A 16,081-nucleotide genomic window follows, 5' to 3' on the forward strand; every position below is an offset into this window, starting at 1 on the left:
TGTCAGTTAGTTATGTCAGTGAATGAATGTTGCCCCCCATCGTTCATTTTTTGTGGCCATTTCCTGACCTCTCACCATTTCAGAATAGCAGTTCACCGGTCCTTTTAAGGACAGGCATCGCAATGAATCCCAGTCAAAATAGATCTGTACCACAACCCACTTTTCCTCCATTGCACCGGTTACATAAACCTCAGATGGCCGCGAAACACAACATTTTTGGATCAGGGAACCAGGACGAGCTTTGATGACAATGTAGGGTGACACAATCTCTGAGGTTGGGGGTGGGGGGGGGTTGGGACCCTTGTTTTTGATAAGTGGCATTATACGCTGTGGATATGATTCCCTTTCAGTTCTCCTACAAAGCACTTTGGCAGCAAGTCACATTCCAAAAGTGAATTCAGTTTGGCTTGTTCTACCCACTTCACTGTATGTCGGCACACACACACACACAGCCATATGCCCCAGTTTTCCCTCAGCTTCTGACTGATGAACAGTCAATCTGCCATAACTCTCAACTCTCTCTCCCAGCGCCTCTTCCACTAGGCACTTGAATAAATAACAGAAACATTTCAAATATGTCAGTCTAAATTACCATAAAAAGGGAGAAAAACCTGTATATTGAAAACAAAATCCATGTTTATGTAGCTCATAGAGAGGATTAGTATGACCTGAAGCTATTAATATGCTGTAACCCCTGTGGTTTGTGGATAACATCTGGATCTGTGACTACTAGTGCTCAATAGCGACACCCATAGAGAGTTTGAGAGTAGGCTGCACATTGGCGCTAAACTGGATTTATTGAGCTATGTGCAACTGTTGCATGAGTGAACGTACGTGGGCCTGCAGGACACAGATTGCGCTCTGCAGCAATCTTCTGGTAGGCTAATAGGCCCATCTCATTTCAAAATCAACTCATGTCTCCGCTGATCTGAAAATCCAATCAAATGATAGTCATGGTTGTTCTCCTCTCATTAATAGCCTAATTAACACATGGCAACTGTGCGTAAAAGTAGCGGAGAGGCGGATATTGGAGGGCCCGTAGGTATGGCACCACTTTGACTCACCTGTGACATTTGCGGTCTGAAATTGATCTCTTTTAGGTCCACAGATCCGGGTGAGAGATTGTGCAACATCTGGCACAAGAGCACCCCGTCTCGCAACGCCTGTGCCAAGTCGAACACGGCCGCAGAAGGCCACACGACCCGATGGTTAAGGGGCAAAACCTTGCAGTCGATCAACCACCGGCCGCATTGTCTCCACTCCTCCATGTCGGCTTGGGGAGAGCGTTCCACACTCACCAAATTCGACAACTGCCTCGGAGGGCAAAATTCAGCGGTTTCCAGCGCAACGGAAGGAATCTTCTCACCAGTTATGATCTAGATATCACAATGCAAATGTGATTAGTTGTATTTTCCCTGGTAATTACTGTACCAATAACTTCCCATATATGTTCAATCGCAATTCCACTTCGTTTTTTAGACGTGAATTGTCAATACAGCCTATTTTTCCCCTGCAACTCACAAATGTGTCCAGCTCTGTCAAATTCTCAGTCTGTTGGATGAGTGACGTAAGTTTCTGACCATAACATTCACAGATTGACGACAAAATTGGCCCAGTCGATGAATAAATTCCCTTTAGTTGGCGATTGCAGAATAGCCAAAACAGGTAAATTTGAGCAACTGGGATCACAATTTCCTTTTCTTCATTCTCAAAGTTGTTTGTGTATCCAAACTGTGTTATATCATGTCATAATCCAGATAAACGTTTTAAGTCATTGAATATTGGGGGAAATATGTTCCAGTGTCATTGAATATTGGGAACTATATATTTTCCAGTGTATCGACTCGTATGTTTTGCCAATTTCAGCTAATGCACAACCATGCTTATATTCCGTAAACGATATCTCAGGAAAACAAAAAAAATACTCGTACAGCTGTACAGCAGTGTCCGTTCAGATCTGACACTCAGTATGGAGCGACATACCGTTGCATTTTACGTAGCTGCCGTGGAGTTTACGCTTGTCCAGAGCTTCTTTTTTGTTTACAATGTATTATGCTATTACTATATACAACATAGTCTTTACATTTCAATACCACCAGAAATCAGATTTGTTTCTCTTACAACGCGGCGCTCAACCTACAGTCGCTCCACGATGCACTCGAATCATCCTTCAGTGTAAACTCCAATAAAAACATGTCCAGGAAAAAAAATGTTTTGTTCACGTTGTTCGCGTCCAATGCAATACACACACAACACACAATGCAAAAGAAAGAAACCATCGGAAAGTCTCCACTTGGCTGTTTCTCTTGTTTTTTGTCTTCTTTTTCGTCCTGGTCTTCTCCCTGTTTCCCGTACGGATTGTGATGTTTCGCAGTCCCAACTCCCTGCCGCTAAATCGGAAGGTTTGAGAGGGAGCGTGAACGCGCTTGGCGGTAGAGAGGGCGGCGAGGGGTTCCGGTGGCTCTGCTGGCGCACGCTCCCGTGTGGGAATGACCATGTAAAGGAAACTTTAGCCAGGGAATGACTTAATACTCGAAACGGTTTTCATGGAGATGAGGAAGTATAGGTGCACCATTTCATTTTCACCGTTAGATTTTGATGCGTTTTTTAAGCGTGTCCCTTCCCTCCATTTAGCTGTGCTTACCGATCATGCGAGTCTGAACCAATTATAGATAATTTGATCGAACACCCACCACGATTACAGTTATTGGAGTAGCGCGAAGTACATTCTATAAATTAGTAATCTATAATAGAGGAACAAAGACAACTGGGTGTCTTGAAATCATATCATGATTAGTTTAATAAGACAATGTAATTTCCGCTAAAGTAATTCCTGCCAGATGTAAGCCTGTGGGCTATTGTGTCCAAAAGAAAAAAACAGAAGCATTGGGGGTCGAGAAAGGCTCTAGGCCCAGATCTACTCTCATCACACCCTAGTCACCTGCTATAAACTAAACTGAGGCTTCACCATACCACGCCACATGATGCAGCAGGCATTGATTTACACAGCTTGTTTTTTTTAAAACTAGGGCACTCAGTTCAGTTACATTGTCAGATTGCAATGGTGTTATAACAGTTATTACAATGTAACAGAATGTAGACACACAGTCATGTCAACATGTGCACGTGTAGACTGCTTTAAATCATTTAATGATTTATAATGAGGCTTATAATGCAGCCAGGTGGGGTTGGAGCTGCTGTGTTTTGTTCCCAGCATTCTGATGAAGCCAGCCATCTTGTCATCTATCTTTGGAGTCAACAGAAAACAATTTACCCAAGCTGCAGCCTATAGGCTAGGCCATCACATGTAATGGATGTTGTGTTGGCCAATGTGTGTGTGGTCTTTCTGTCATGGATCGTGGCTCGAGCTATGAGTGACTGATGGCCATGAGGGCCAGCCATGACTAGTTGTCACTGAAGTCGTGGCATTGATCCATCATGGCCTAAAGCAGTTTGCGTGTGTGTGTGTGTGTGTGTGTGTGTGTGTGTGTGTGTGTGTGTGTGTGTGTGTGTGTGTGTGTGTGTGTGCGTGTGTGGGTGTGTTATGAGGCGGTGTGGGTGGCATGTTCCATATGCTTGCCACTGTGGGGAGGGGGGTCATACAGAGCCCTCTCCCTTCTTCCTCTGGCACTCTGTGCAACAACCCTTGCAATCCCAAAAGATCAAACACTGGGGGCCGAGGGCAGACACTGATGGATACAGGAGATGGTGCCATAGGACAATAGGATGATCCAGTCTGAAACACTGGCTTTCTATTGTTGCAGTTTACATGGAGTCTTTGGCCACTGCATTTGCTTGTGTAACCAGACGTAGGCCTATGACCAAAATGTCTCTTATCTGCCTTGTGGTGTTTGGAGGCACTAAAGTGCACACACGGATGGATCTGTCTGTCTGAGCACTCAGGTGTTTGGGAAGTGCATTGAATTATCTTAACCTGGTCCCTGCAAGTAGCCTATACAGCTCCCTCTATATCTGGCACACCAGTTGAACAAATACGAGTCATTTATGTGCATGACTCTGTAAAGGATTATACAAGGTGTCCATCTAGTGGCTCATCTTTGAACTGCGAGTAGATGATTGTAGGGCAGAGCCCACTCTGGTTCCTATCTATTGCTCTATGATTATTTAGTGCCTCTTGATTGCAGAGCAATCCTTACACCCTCATTATACCAACAAACTGTTATGAACAGGACTGAACTAGCTTGAACCAGGGGTGGCGGGCTGTGTCAAGCTAATGAATGGAGTAGCTGACATCCCTGGAACAGAAGTTGTTAGAATCAACAGCTGTTCTGTGAGAGCTGGCTTGGAGGCCTGCCAGTTGCTGGCTGGCATATGCTAGTCCGGTCAAAAGGGCACACAAACCAGTGCAGAGGCACTCATCTAAACTACTTGGTGAAAAAAGATGTAGCCTGATTTATCTCAATGACAGTATGATGATAACATGTAAGTGTAAATGCAATCAAACTCATCAACGGACACAGAATGAGGAGACAAATTCAGTAGGATCTTTTGTCATTTATTTACGAAAAACAGAACAAAAAAACAAAATGAACCTGATTCCAGGTAAGCGGTTACATGAAATGTTAGCTTCTACCTCCAGACCCCCACCCCTATTCCCTCCCTCTGGCCCATGTTGCTATAAACAAGCCTAAAACTACTTACACAGAATTCTTGATTTGTTTTGATGACTGACATTTACAGGGAGATACTATAAACAGCTCAAAAAGGTATACGAAAGTTACAATAAACTTGCATGCATGTCAAGAATAAAAAGTAAACATTTGCTTCTTTTTTTTTTTTAAATATAAAAGGAACTATTATAATATTTTGACCGGGGCCTAAAAATGTTTAACTGTATAATATATCTATATTTTCATATATATTTTCTTTTCAGTCTTTTGCCTCTAAAAGACATAATTCTTAGAAAAACCTGATAGGGCCTGTACTGCAGAACATCGGTATAGGCAAAGAAATGCATACAAGATCATTTGGGGAGTTTTGCAGTTAAGTGCAACCCGCTGTGAGGGACATTACCACAAAATTAGAAGGATATTTCAACTCCAACATTGTTTACAATAAAATGCATATGATTACATCTACAATGTATGAATATATTTCTTGAGTGGCTTCAATTTTCAAGTTATTTTCAACAGCTTTCCAGAAAAATCCACAATTTGTACTGTATACCGAGCAAAACATTTGTAAGAATTAATCATATGCATTCTTAATTGGAATAAAATGTTGTGAGGGATATATTCTCTTGAATAATTAACCGTTTATTCACTGCTTAAAAAAAAGGAGAAAGGGTTCAAATTCACAAGTTGACTGACAAGCTGAATAAGAGGCTATAGCATCTAATGACTGTCAAACAAGGGCCCTGCTAAAGACTTAGCCTACATTCAGAAATCAATACTCCACGCTCGAGAGGAAGACTCACATTGTTCACAATTGTCCTGCTTTCATTGTCCAAAGTAATGACATCGTAAACGGCCCAAAAAGAAAAACCACAACCGCACCGCGCTGTTTGGAATGGAGCACCAACAGACGACAGGTGCAGTCAGTACAAGAGTGTCAAAAGTGAAGGACTTGTTCCTACGCCACAGTGTACTTAAAAATGGACACACAAGTTCAGTTATGTACAGTTTTGGCTGTCCCGTCATATATAAAGCAGTGATGTACGCAATGTCACAGACATGGTGGAGCTAAATCATTCAGGGCATCATACATTCATCAGTGAGGATGGTTGATCAGGCAAAAAGCAGGCCGGCAGTCATACTTTAAAAGGAAAATGCCAACATGATCAGTGGTTGTCATTATGAACCTAAAGCAACCAGGGGTTAAGAGTAATGAATCATGAATTATTGCATTGTCTTCTTTATGCTCAAAACCCTTTGTACAAATCAAAATTCTAAAAGTTAAATGTAATTTCATATCCTTTCAGACCTGTTACTAACAGACATTATAGCTACAACTTTACACACTGCAGGGCTCTAAAATAAGACCAAGTCAGTAAACAAAATCACCAATCCCATTTCTGCAAAATGACAAATCATCAGATCATTAGCTACCCATACACATAGTAGTCCTATGCTGCTGAGGACGCCCAACGTGATTGGTCTGAATGCAAGATCTCAAATATGCCACTCAAAAGGCAAATTAGGTTGAGTATTTGTAGAACGTTGAATGATTGGAAAAGACAACCACCAAAAAACTAGTATATTCTTAAAACAGGCTCTTAAAGAGAGTGAAAACATTCCAACTGTCTCGAAGCTGGATGACAAAAGGGAAGCTGTGTTTCTGTATCTGTAAATGTAAATGAATGGAAAAGTTACCACCTGGGCAGGGGTGGGGCTCTGGGTGGTGCAACACAGGGGTGTGTACTGAGAAGTTCCATTCTTGGTAAATAACAACTCCTTGACATTGAGATGCATGTTGATGATACAAGGGGGAAAGGACATCTTTCATTCATCCAAGAGTGTATCAAAATGGTTATTTTATCTATTTTGTTTGGTCTGTTTCAAACACATCCCCTTGAAAGTTGTAAGAAACAAAAAAAAGAACCCTGTCATGTCATCTATGATTTCCCATCTTTTTTTTTTTTCTTTTTTTTTTTTTTTCTTCCCTCACAAAGGTATTTCCTAAAAAAAACTTTTAACATGTTCTGACATGGCATTACATTTTATTGTTGTCTTTTCTCATATAAAATGTTTTAGAGAGGGGAACAACTATGACTGCATACAATGTTCTCTTTTTTTTTTTTTCCTTTTCTTTTTTAAAGGGTAAAAATAAAAAATAAAAATTAAGTCCCCAGCAAAGTGTAAGGGTTGCTGTTTCAGTCGGAGTCGCTGCTGTCAGAACTGGAGCCGCTGGAGGAGCTGCTGCCAGAGTCTGAAGAACTACTGCTCCCGCTGAGACGGGAGGCGCCCGTACCGGACCCAGCACCACCCTTCTCTGTAAGGAGGGAGACACACAGAGGATTAGATGAGATGTATACCTTAAGTGTGGACACACATCACCTTAAAGAAGGTCAAATATTTATAAAAAAAACACCAACAACAACAAAAAAACTATTAGACGGGCATGTTAGTGCAAACAAACGCAGGCCAATGTTTCGATAATAATGTAGACTGGACTCGCACGCACACACACACACACACACACACACACAGAATAAACAGGAGTTGAAAGAAAAGAAAAGTAAAAGAAAGAGAAGACTCCCTCCCCCCTTCATTAAGACTGTTGCTCCTTCCCGACGCGCCTGACACAGTTACTGTAAGGCTGTGCAACACTCAAAACACTATATTAAAAAGAAAAAATACATTAAAATCCATAAACTAAGATCTGGTGACATTAACTCCCAGGATCAGAGAAGCACGATACATCAGCTGTCATATCGTTATCAGCAGATAATGGCTTAGAAATACATCTGGATCAGTCCTGGGTTGTTATTCTGCTGTCCAGACCGGCTTCACGGCGGTCCCTTACTCCCTGGTACCTTTTTTGGACGTTTTCTTTTTGTTGCTGTTGCGGTTGTTGTTGTTGTTGTTAGTGTTGCTCAGCTGGCCACTGACATCCTGCAGCCTTTTTTCTAACTCTCTCCTCTTTTCCTGAGCCAGCTCCTCCTTGGACCTGGCTCCCTTGCCCCCAGCATGCACTGCAGAGGACAGACAGTGCGGCACGCTGTGAGCGTGGCCTTCCTGCCCAGACCCCCTCGCCGTGGTGACCGCTAGGCTACTTCCCAGCTAACAGGCTAGCAACTAGAGCCTGGAGGACTAGTGACCAGGGGGTAACAGTCTAAATGCCCGGGTGAGCTGTGACGCAGCTAACTTCTTCTCACCTGCTAAGTTTGCAAGCCGCTACAATAAAGCAAGGTATGTGCAATCGTCCAGGAGTTACTGGTCAGATTTTATGACCCACAGCTTGACTCCACTGCGCTGGGTCCGAGTAGGAGTCGTTTTGCAGGCACAAAGATCAGACCAGTTCATCAGGGGAAATATAAAAGAAATCAAATGAAACAACTATACTGGAGGTCCCTGAGAGCAGCTTGTGGAGCAATGATGTGCAGAATGATGGGAAACAACCAGAGTGTGCATTGCCAAGTCAAATGTGGATCTTTTTGGCATTATTTTTGGTGAAAGTAATATCGCAGCTGTATTTCGCTGCCGTTGACAAAACGACAGGGCTGACAGCTGACAACTGTTTTCCAGGCGTTTCACTTTACAACCTCTTTCTTCATGTCAAGGACTACCTGTTTCTCAAAATCAGACTCAGTCAACTGAAAGACGTGCACTGAGTGTAGGGTAGGAGCAGACTAGCTACAAAAACCAGACATTTCCAAAGGAAAGGGAATTGTTCTACAAAAGAAAAGAAAGAAACGGTTGCATCTAGGTCTTTAAGCCAAGGAACAGGCCGGCGGAGGAGTGAGGAGTAACAGTGAAATGAGAGGAAGAAGGTTAAAAGACAATCATAACAACGTAGTGGGAGACAAACAACAGGAAGGGTTGTCAGAGAGGGTCATGCGGGTTGGTAAGAAGTGGGAGGTCGTGACCTCATGGGAAACAAACTTACGTTGTGGTTTCCGCAGCTTCTTCTGTAAACACGACTTAACGTACCGCTCCAGCTCACGCAGGGTCGATGGTTTGAGCGTCTCGAAGTCGATCTCGATCTCGTCGGGGTTGGAATCTCGCAGCGAGGGCTCTCGCGACTGGATGATGTGGACGACGCGGCCCAGCTTCTCCCCCGGGAGCCGGTTGATGTCCAGGCTGAGCTGGCGTTTCTCGTCATAGGTCATGGGCAGAGACTCCTCCTCGTCGGACTCGTAGCCCCTGGCCCCCTTCTTTGGTTGCCTGGTGGATAAGGAGGGCGGAGCGGCGATGAGAACAACAGTAAAAAAAAGTGTTTGATGTTCAAGCTGAAGTTTGTGATTTGTTTGTGAAATTGAAATCAAATTCTATTGTGTTTGTGAATATGCTATGGTGTTTCCCACTGAGGTGTGTGTGTGAGGGTTTAGGAGGAGGTTGGTGGTCTTACCTGGAGCCACTCACGGTGCTGTTGGCTTTCCTGCTGGCACCCTTCTTCGGCTGGCCCTGCTTCGCAGGCTGTCCTGACTTGGCCTTCTTCTCTTCGTCCGTCTTGCCTTTACTGTGCTTGCTGTCTTTGTCTTTCTTCTTCTTCTTGTCCTTCTCTTTCTTCTCTTTCTTCTTCTTTGGTTTACTGACGGGGGCCTGAGAGAGAGCAGCAAGCTGTTCGTGGACGGCCTTTAGCTAGGTAGAGGGGCGGGAGGTAGGGGTCAGCATTCTGACACAGGAGTGGGATATGCAAGCACTTGATGCACAGAAGGACTAGGAGTTAGGTTGCCCAGAATGAAATGCCAGACTGTGTTACTACTAGTTTAGATCAGGAATTAAATTATATACCACTTCAGGAATAGCAGGAAATGTGAATTGTTCAAAGGAGAAAGATTATTAACCTTTAGTACTACAATAAATCTGGCATTTCTTTTTGGTGATCTTTGTACATAATGAAACATCTAGACAATGTTTTTGCATGTACGATCAACTTTGACTTGAAATCATTTCAAAAGTGTTGTTTCACCAATAGGACAGACTGCTTACCTAGTTTTCAACTAAAATAAATACTAAATATGACTACAATTCAATCAATCAATCAATCAGTGCAGGATTTATGATGGATTTGGAGAAAAAAAAAAACTACATGTTCAAGTCAATGTCCATAAAGGTCACAGAGCCAAACTGTGACTGAATTAGGTAAGCAATCTGAGCCATCCTTTCAGCATGTACTAGAGCAAAAATGCAGAGCAGTTTAAGACCTTAGGTAAGAGCATCAAACACACTTAAAAATAGAATTAGAGAAGAGCCCTCTAAGAAGAGAGAGGATACCAAGTTGCATCCTCCTCCTTTCATCGTTTTCTGAGAACAATTAAGACAACCAACTTAACCCCCCCCCCCCCCCCCCCACACACACACACACACTATTAACCCTCTACCGCTTGCTCAACTGAAGCAAAAAGTAAAACGTGATCATCATCATTATCGTGGTCATCATGATAATAATCAGCTGATCAGTGAGGAGTTAGTGGGGAGGGGACCGGGAAGTGAAAAGCAAATCACCTGTAAATGCTTGGTGCACCCGTTTTTTTTCCCCTGCCCGCTACCATTGGGCCGTTCCACAGAGATACACTGCTAAGAGAGCCAAAGGGAGATAAGGGGACAAAGATTGTAAACTCTATAAAAAAGAGAGATAATCAAAACACCATTTCATGACAAGAACTACTGAGGTAACCAACTACATCAAAAACTACATTGAGATACGTTTTTTTGTGTGTTTTTTTTCCCCAGGTACTGCATGCAAGCCATCTGTGCCAGTTGAGTGCATAGAAATGCACAATTTGAAGCGGTAGAGGGTTAATTTCAGTTTTTATCAATGGGGAGATAACGAATCAGTGGAGAAAGCAGTGGTTTGCATGGCTGAGTGGAGAGGGGGAGGGGTTTGACAGCATGTACGGTGGCTGCCCCTCCCTCTCTTGTCTCAGAGAGAGGTTTGGATTGGGTGATTGATGTGAGGAGGAAGAGGAGGAAGAGGACGGGGAGGATGGGAGGGGTGGCCCTCCCATAGGTAAAGAGAGTATAACCTCGGATCTGAAACCCACCTGTTCCGCACCCACCTGTTCCTGCAGCTCAGCCAGCCGGGTGGCCCGCTCCTCCTCGGAGTCGGAGCTGTCCGAGCTGGAGGAGTCTGCGCTGCTCTCGCTGCTGGCCGTGCTCTTACTGACCACGCCCCCCACTGGGGGACTCAGCTCCACAGGCTCGTCAGGCATCTTAGCGAAGCGCATTTCAAATACATCCTGACACACACAAATACAGAGGGAGGGAGGGAGGGAGGGAGGGAGGGAGGGGGAAAAGATGGAAAAAGATGAGTGGGATAAATCAACAGTTTTAAATTTCGACTTGTTTTGATCCTGAGGAAACTGGACAAAAGATGAACACCTACCTGTAGTTTTCTGGCCATGGCGACAACCTCGTGATCTGGAGGGTTATACTTGTAACAATTTGAGAACATTAATCGAACGTCTGCAGCGAAGGCCATTGCATCGGTGTACTCCCGGCCGTCCATCTTTTTCTGTAAACCAACAGCTACTGTTATCAATGTGGAAGAGAGCATAGATAGATAATTTCACTGTTATAGGGTGATAGATGGTTTAGTAAGGGTACTAGTGATGTCTGCTAGTGCGTGCATGTGTGTGTGAGTACTGTGGTGCGTACTTTGACACTGCTGAGGTCCATGGGGTGCTTGATGATCTCGTGGTAGTCGTGCAGCTCCAGAGCCGCAGCGTCCACAGGCTTGTAGAAGGGCCATGCGTAGGCCGCATGCTTCTTCGATAGCATCTCCTTCAGGATATTGTCGCAGTGCTTGAGGTGCTCGTTCAGTCTGCTGCGCTTGCTGCCGTGCTGGGCCACCTCCCCGTCCTCTAGAAGGTTCTTAGGAGGCTTGATGGGCCGGCCGGTACTCTCCCTCCTGGACATCACCTTGCCCTGCTTGCCCTCGGAGACCGGGGAGGGCGACTCGCTGAGGCTGGCTGTGATGGCGGAGGTTGTGGGGGTGGTGGTGTCTGCTTTCCTCTTGACGCCTTTCTTCTGAACGCACACAAACACGACAAGGAGAGAGCACAAAAGCACACACACTTGAGATAAGGTTCCAGTCAAACACTGTGGCCTGGGGTGGTCCAGTGGTCTAGCACCATGGTCTACAGTGCACACACACAGACACACACCCATGTCGGCATGGGTTCAAATCCGGCCCAAGCTCTGCTGACATACCGTCTCCTCCTTACTTCCTGTCTTTCTCTACTGTCTCTATCTAATAAAAACTGAAAAGAAATACGAGAGTGGGACTGCCCCACTCCATCCCAAAAACTAAACAAAAAAACGTTAAAAGGGAGCGAACACACTTCTGCGCCTGCGGTAGATCAGACTTCATGGTGACTTACTTTGACGACGGGCTGTGAGGGCGAGACAACGGGCGTCATGGCGGTGGCGAGGGAGCTCTGCACGGCCAGGACGCTGGGGGTGATGGAGGCGGCGGTGACGACGGGGGTCTGGGACGTGGGCGAGGTGGCGCCGGGGAAGGACGATGGTGGAGAGCTTGACGACTCTGCTCCTAATTCACCTAGAGGTTGATTTATACACAAGTGAAAAAAAGGCTAAAATAACATCTGAACACCACGGATGAATTCAGTTAACCATCGTTTATTGTTGCCTATGTTATGTATATGCCTTAACTGCAAACTGACAATCTTTAGCTCAAAGTCCCTCTACTTGCTATTATTACTTTGCAAGAGCAATTTGGCAAGCTTGATGCCCATCAAAGGTAACAACCACCCGACAAACAATCAGTCAGTGAAAGTGTGGAGAGCAAATATTTACTATATATGTGTGTGTGTGTGTATATATATATATATATATATATATATATATATATATATACTTCGTCGTTCCAAATAGCCTGCAGGCTCAGATGAGTAATGGCATATTAGTTCTTACCAGGTTTACGGGGCTTGGGCTTGGGGGCTGGAGGTAGAAGTTCCACCTCCTGCTGGGGCATCATGGCCACTTTCTGTAGGAAGATCTTCTCTAATGCCTGCGCCATCAGGACAATGTCATCTGTGGGCTGGAGAGGGAGCAGAGGAGGGAACATAGGAAACGTGTCAGGAACCAGAGTGGGAAAAGCTAATGACGAAGGAAACTATGTTTCTGTGTGTCCCCAATAACAGTGTAGTAACACTGCAATCACATTACTATGTTGTAACACAGTGATAATTATGTCACTGCATGATACATGGAGAGCTGTTGAGCTGTTTGTGCTGGGAAAAGCAAAAAGGGAAACTAGGTATCATATTTATAGTTTTTCATTCACACTGTGACAACAGGCAATCAATCAGAACACTGTGTGTCACACGGTGTGCATTTGCTCTCTTAGGAACACACCTTGTTATATATGTAGCAGTTGGTGAACATGGTGTTGAAGTCTTGCATGCATTCATTGGCACTGCAATAGTAATTATTCTCCAGTCTCTTCTTGATGGTTCCCATATCCATAGGGATCTTGATAATCTTGTGGTAATCCTGATAAACAAGAAAAAGGCAAACATGTCAGTTGGAACTTGCAGGTGCTGTGTGTCTGATACAAATGGCATAAATATACAGTTACGAGAGTGCCTGTGAGGGGCAGAATGAGATATTGGTAGGTGAATTCAACAGGTAAAATGTTAGTTTCAAATGAATGTCACCATTGACAGAAAAGTTGTAACATTTACACCAGAGCCATGTAATAATAATAATATTCAGAGGCTACTTACTGGGAGTCCCAATTTGATGGCATCGACTGGCACGTAGAAGGGCCAGGCGAACTGGTGCCTCCACAGCTGCTTGACCACCACGTTCTGCATGTACTGTAGTTGGTTGGTCTTCCGGCCCGGTTTGCTGGGATTGTTCACCTCCGGCGGAGGGGGGGGCGGGATTACCGTGGGGACTGCAGACATGCTGGTGATGGGAGGGAGGGGCAGTATTGTAGGAGTCGCTGCTACCTCTGCTTTTGGGCAGGGTTGGGCGGGGAAGGTGGGAGATGGTCTTCAGTGAGTTCTGTAGTTCTTGTCTGTCTGCTCTTTAGTGGCCCACGGGGAACTACATCCCATTGCAGGGCCTGACCGTGTGACCTGGTAGAAAAATACACAATTAAATCAATGTCACTCCATACTCATGCTTATCACACAAGATGAGCATCATGGTAAAAAATAAAAAATAAACAAAGTCCCAAGCTCAATGGCAGTGGGCAATCATAGTTGTGGCCCATAGCTGACAAATGTCCTGTTGCATGTAGTAGGCTACAATTCATCACTTATTGCTGTCTGTAATACTGGTTATCCAATACAATGACAGTGGATTTTCTCTTCTCCATATATGTTGGTATTAGACAGTGAGGATTGGCAAGCTGCCAATATCGTGTTGGTTATAATGACAGATGTGCAACTCACAATGTGTTTCACTCATTTTCTGCATCAGACACATTTTGAACGTGAAACACGCAACACATTTTGAATGTGAAACGCGCACTGAAATTGGATTTTGAAGTCTGGAAAACGTTTACAACTTTATCATGCATATAATTCATCCTGCTTAGCCATCTAGCTACCTACCTAGCAATTTCGCCTCCCGCGTAAACAATCCCAAGAAGTGAGGCAGAGCAATCACACTGACTTCAAGCTAGCCAACACAGCGCTCATTCCTTTCGTGGAAAGCGTGGCAGAATTAGGTTCCAGATCGTATTCCCCAAAATAGCCTATATCTACATTCCAATTAATAATCCAACTAAATTTGATGGTTTTTTCAACAATTTTACAGACGGCTACATATTGACCTCCTAGCTTGCTAACAACACACTTGCTATATGCGGGTCGGACTAATTGCTAGAATGGTATGCGTATCGAACACATTCAAGTGTTCATTATTTTCCGTGGGGGTGTCTGAGTAGGAATTTATGACAGCAACATTTTCACACGTCTGATGTTATTTGTAAACAAGGAACATTGAGGTTACTTTGCGGTTCAGGGATTACTCCGACCCACCGTTCCTAACGAGGGAAAGGTGCCCGCAACACTATTCGAGCGAGGTGCGAAGATTCAAAAACAGAATAAAGTTGATATAAAATTAGATTGGAGTATTTCACTAGGGTGTGCGGACAGTGATTCACCAACAAAAACATAAATACACCAAAACAAACAATTGTTTTGTAATGGGCTCCACTGCAACACATTCTCCAAAAAGATGGCGGGCAGATGATATTAGCCTTTTAGCTGGCTAGCTAGCTAACTTGAAGACAGCCAGTCAGTCACTGTTTAATTTCACCCGCGGCTTTACACATAGTTTCACTTAGTGTTTTGCTAGCCAACTTCAATCAACTGCATAATGTACACACGTTATTTTTAAACTCCAAACTATTGATTCAAAAGTTTTACACCCACACAACCACTATATTCACCTCAAATATCTGGATTGACGTTAGGCATTGTTGTATTGTTGCAATGCATAGACCAGAGCTTTGTTGAAAAACATTGGTTGCTAGCTAAGCTAACCTAGCATAGTTGAGATAGGCTAAGAAGCGTTTCAGCACCACATTTATCATAACACTGAAAAAGCTTAAAGCTGGACAGCTCCATTTCCCTCACTGAAGAAACGCTAGTAAGGGGAAAGATAGACATTTTAATGTATTACTTCTTAGAGGCCTCCGAGGGGGTTTTGCTTGTAGATAGTAGTCCGAGTGTGGCTCCTTTTTCATTTGAGCGAGGCCGAGCAGCATGAAGATGAGGTATACGATGTCCCCTGCTCACGCGTGATGGCGCGCTGTTTCATGGTTGTGTTACAATGTAGCTGACGACTACGCCCCCCCCAAACATGCCTTCTCCATATGTTACGGTGTTATTATAATAATAATGGAATTATAAGTCTATGTATGTTATACACAGTTAAATCATTGATTGCCATGCCAAGTTACACCAAAGTACATTTAATGTATTGCAGCTGCTACAGTTGAAAAATTAAAAGTAATATGTTTTAGGAGTCGTGAACATTATCATCACATCAGCAGTAGGAGGATGCATTTAATTGTTCCCTACACACGTACAATTGGGCATGTACAATGGACAATATTAATAATTTAAGGTATTTATTACACTTTGCCATCTGCGTTGTATTTTTGTCGTTTGCCAAACACTCAAGGGAAAAACACAGGGCCTTGATTGAAACGCCCCATGAGGAACCATATGATGAATATTCCAGATGTATATTTGCAGGTCTACACACACACACACACACACACACACACACACACACACACACACACACACACACACATTTTCATTTTCATTCATGCCTGTATGAACCACTGCATGAACAAAGTTTAGAACCCCGAGCACCGAGCGGTCCCTCTTCGCTTTCCGTATGCATTGTGTTCTTTTGAGAAACACACATGCGCATTTCGCATCTGTTCTGCCACATTCCCCGCCTGA

At 44.0% G+C, this 16,081-nt stretch overlaps 2 protein-coding genes across 10 annotated transcripts in view; both read right to left on the bottom strand.

Moving 5' to 3' along the window:
* The window catches only part of vav2 (vav 2 guanine nucleotide exchange factor), a 149,655-nt gene extending 148,209 nt beyond the window's left edge, over nt 1-1,446 (bottom strand). For all 4 annotated transcript variants that reach the window (XM_083670199.1, XM_083670197.1, XM_083670198.1 and 1 more), the window contains exon 1: nt 1,065-1,446. In XM_083670199.1, coding sequence (XP_083526325.1) covers nt 1,065-1,268 — 204 coding nt within the window. In that variant the 5' untranslated portion in view covers nt 1,269-1,446. The remainder of the gene's footprint in view (nt 1-1,064) is intronic.
* Nucleotides 1,447-4,550: 3,104 nt separating this feature from the next.
* brd3a (bromodomain containing 3a) lies at nt 4,551-15,409 on the bottom strand. 6 transcript variants are annotated; one of them, XM_083670201.1, is made up of 12 exons: nt 15,288-15,409; nt 13,376-13,732; nt 13,005-13,142; nt 12,561-12,687; nt 12,008-12,186; nt 11,283-11,651; nt 11,011-11,139; nt 10,670-10,864; nt 10,131-10,202; nt 9,031-9,263; nt 8,569-8,846; nt 4,551-6,951 (listed from the first exon to the last, which is right to left on the bottom strand). In XM_083670201.1, the coding sequence occupies exons 2-12, from the start codon at nt 13,556-13,558 to the stop codon at nt 6,833-6,835; spliced, it is 2,022 nt and encodes a 673-aa protein (XP_083526327.1). In that variant the 5' UTR covers nt 13,559-13,732; nt 15,288-15,409; the 3' UTR covers nt 4,551-6,832. The 6 variants fall into 6 exon arrangements, with proteins under 6 accessions (XP_083526327.1, XP_083526329.1, XP_083526328.1 ...); XM_083670203.1 differs by having other exon boundaries at nt 10,131-10,199; nt 10,685-10,864; nt 11,283-11,654; XM_083670202.1 differs by having other exon boundaries at nt 10,685-10,864; nt 11,283-11,654.
* Between the last annotated feature and the right edge of the window lie 672 nt (nt 15,410-16,081).

This window comes from Argentina silus (genome assembly GCF_951799395.1).
Source record: "Argentina silus genome assembly, chromosome: 5".
NCBI classification, from domain to species: Eukaryota; Metazoa; Chordata; class Actinopteri; order Argentiniformes; family Argentinidae; genus Argentina; species Argentina silus.

Excerpts from the sequence above, each read along its gene's own strand:
- brd3a (XM_083670200.1), bottom strand. The coding sequence starts at position 13,558 with ATGTCTGCAGTCCCCACGGTAATCCCGCCCCCCCCTCCGCCGGAGGTG. Across the intron at positions 11,140-11,282 it reads TGGACCTCAGCAGTGTCAAA|AAAAAGATGGACGGCCGGGA; the intron begins GTACGCACCACA and ends GTTGGTTTACAG. Across the intron at positions 8,847-9,030 it reads AGCACCGTGAGTGGCTCCAG|GCAACCAAAGAAGGGGGCCA; the intron begins GTAAGACCACCA and ends CTTATCCACCAG.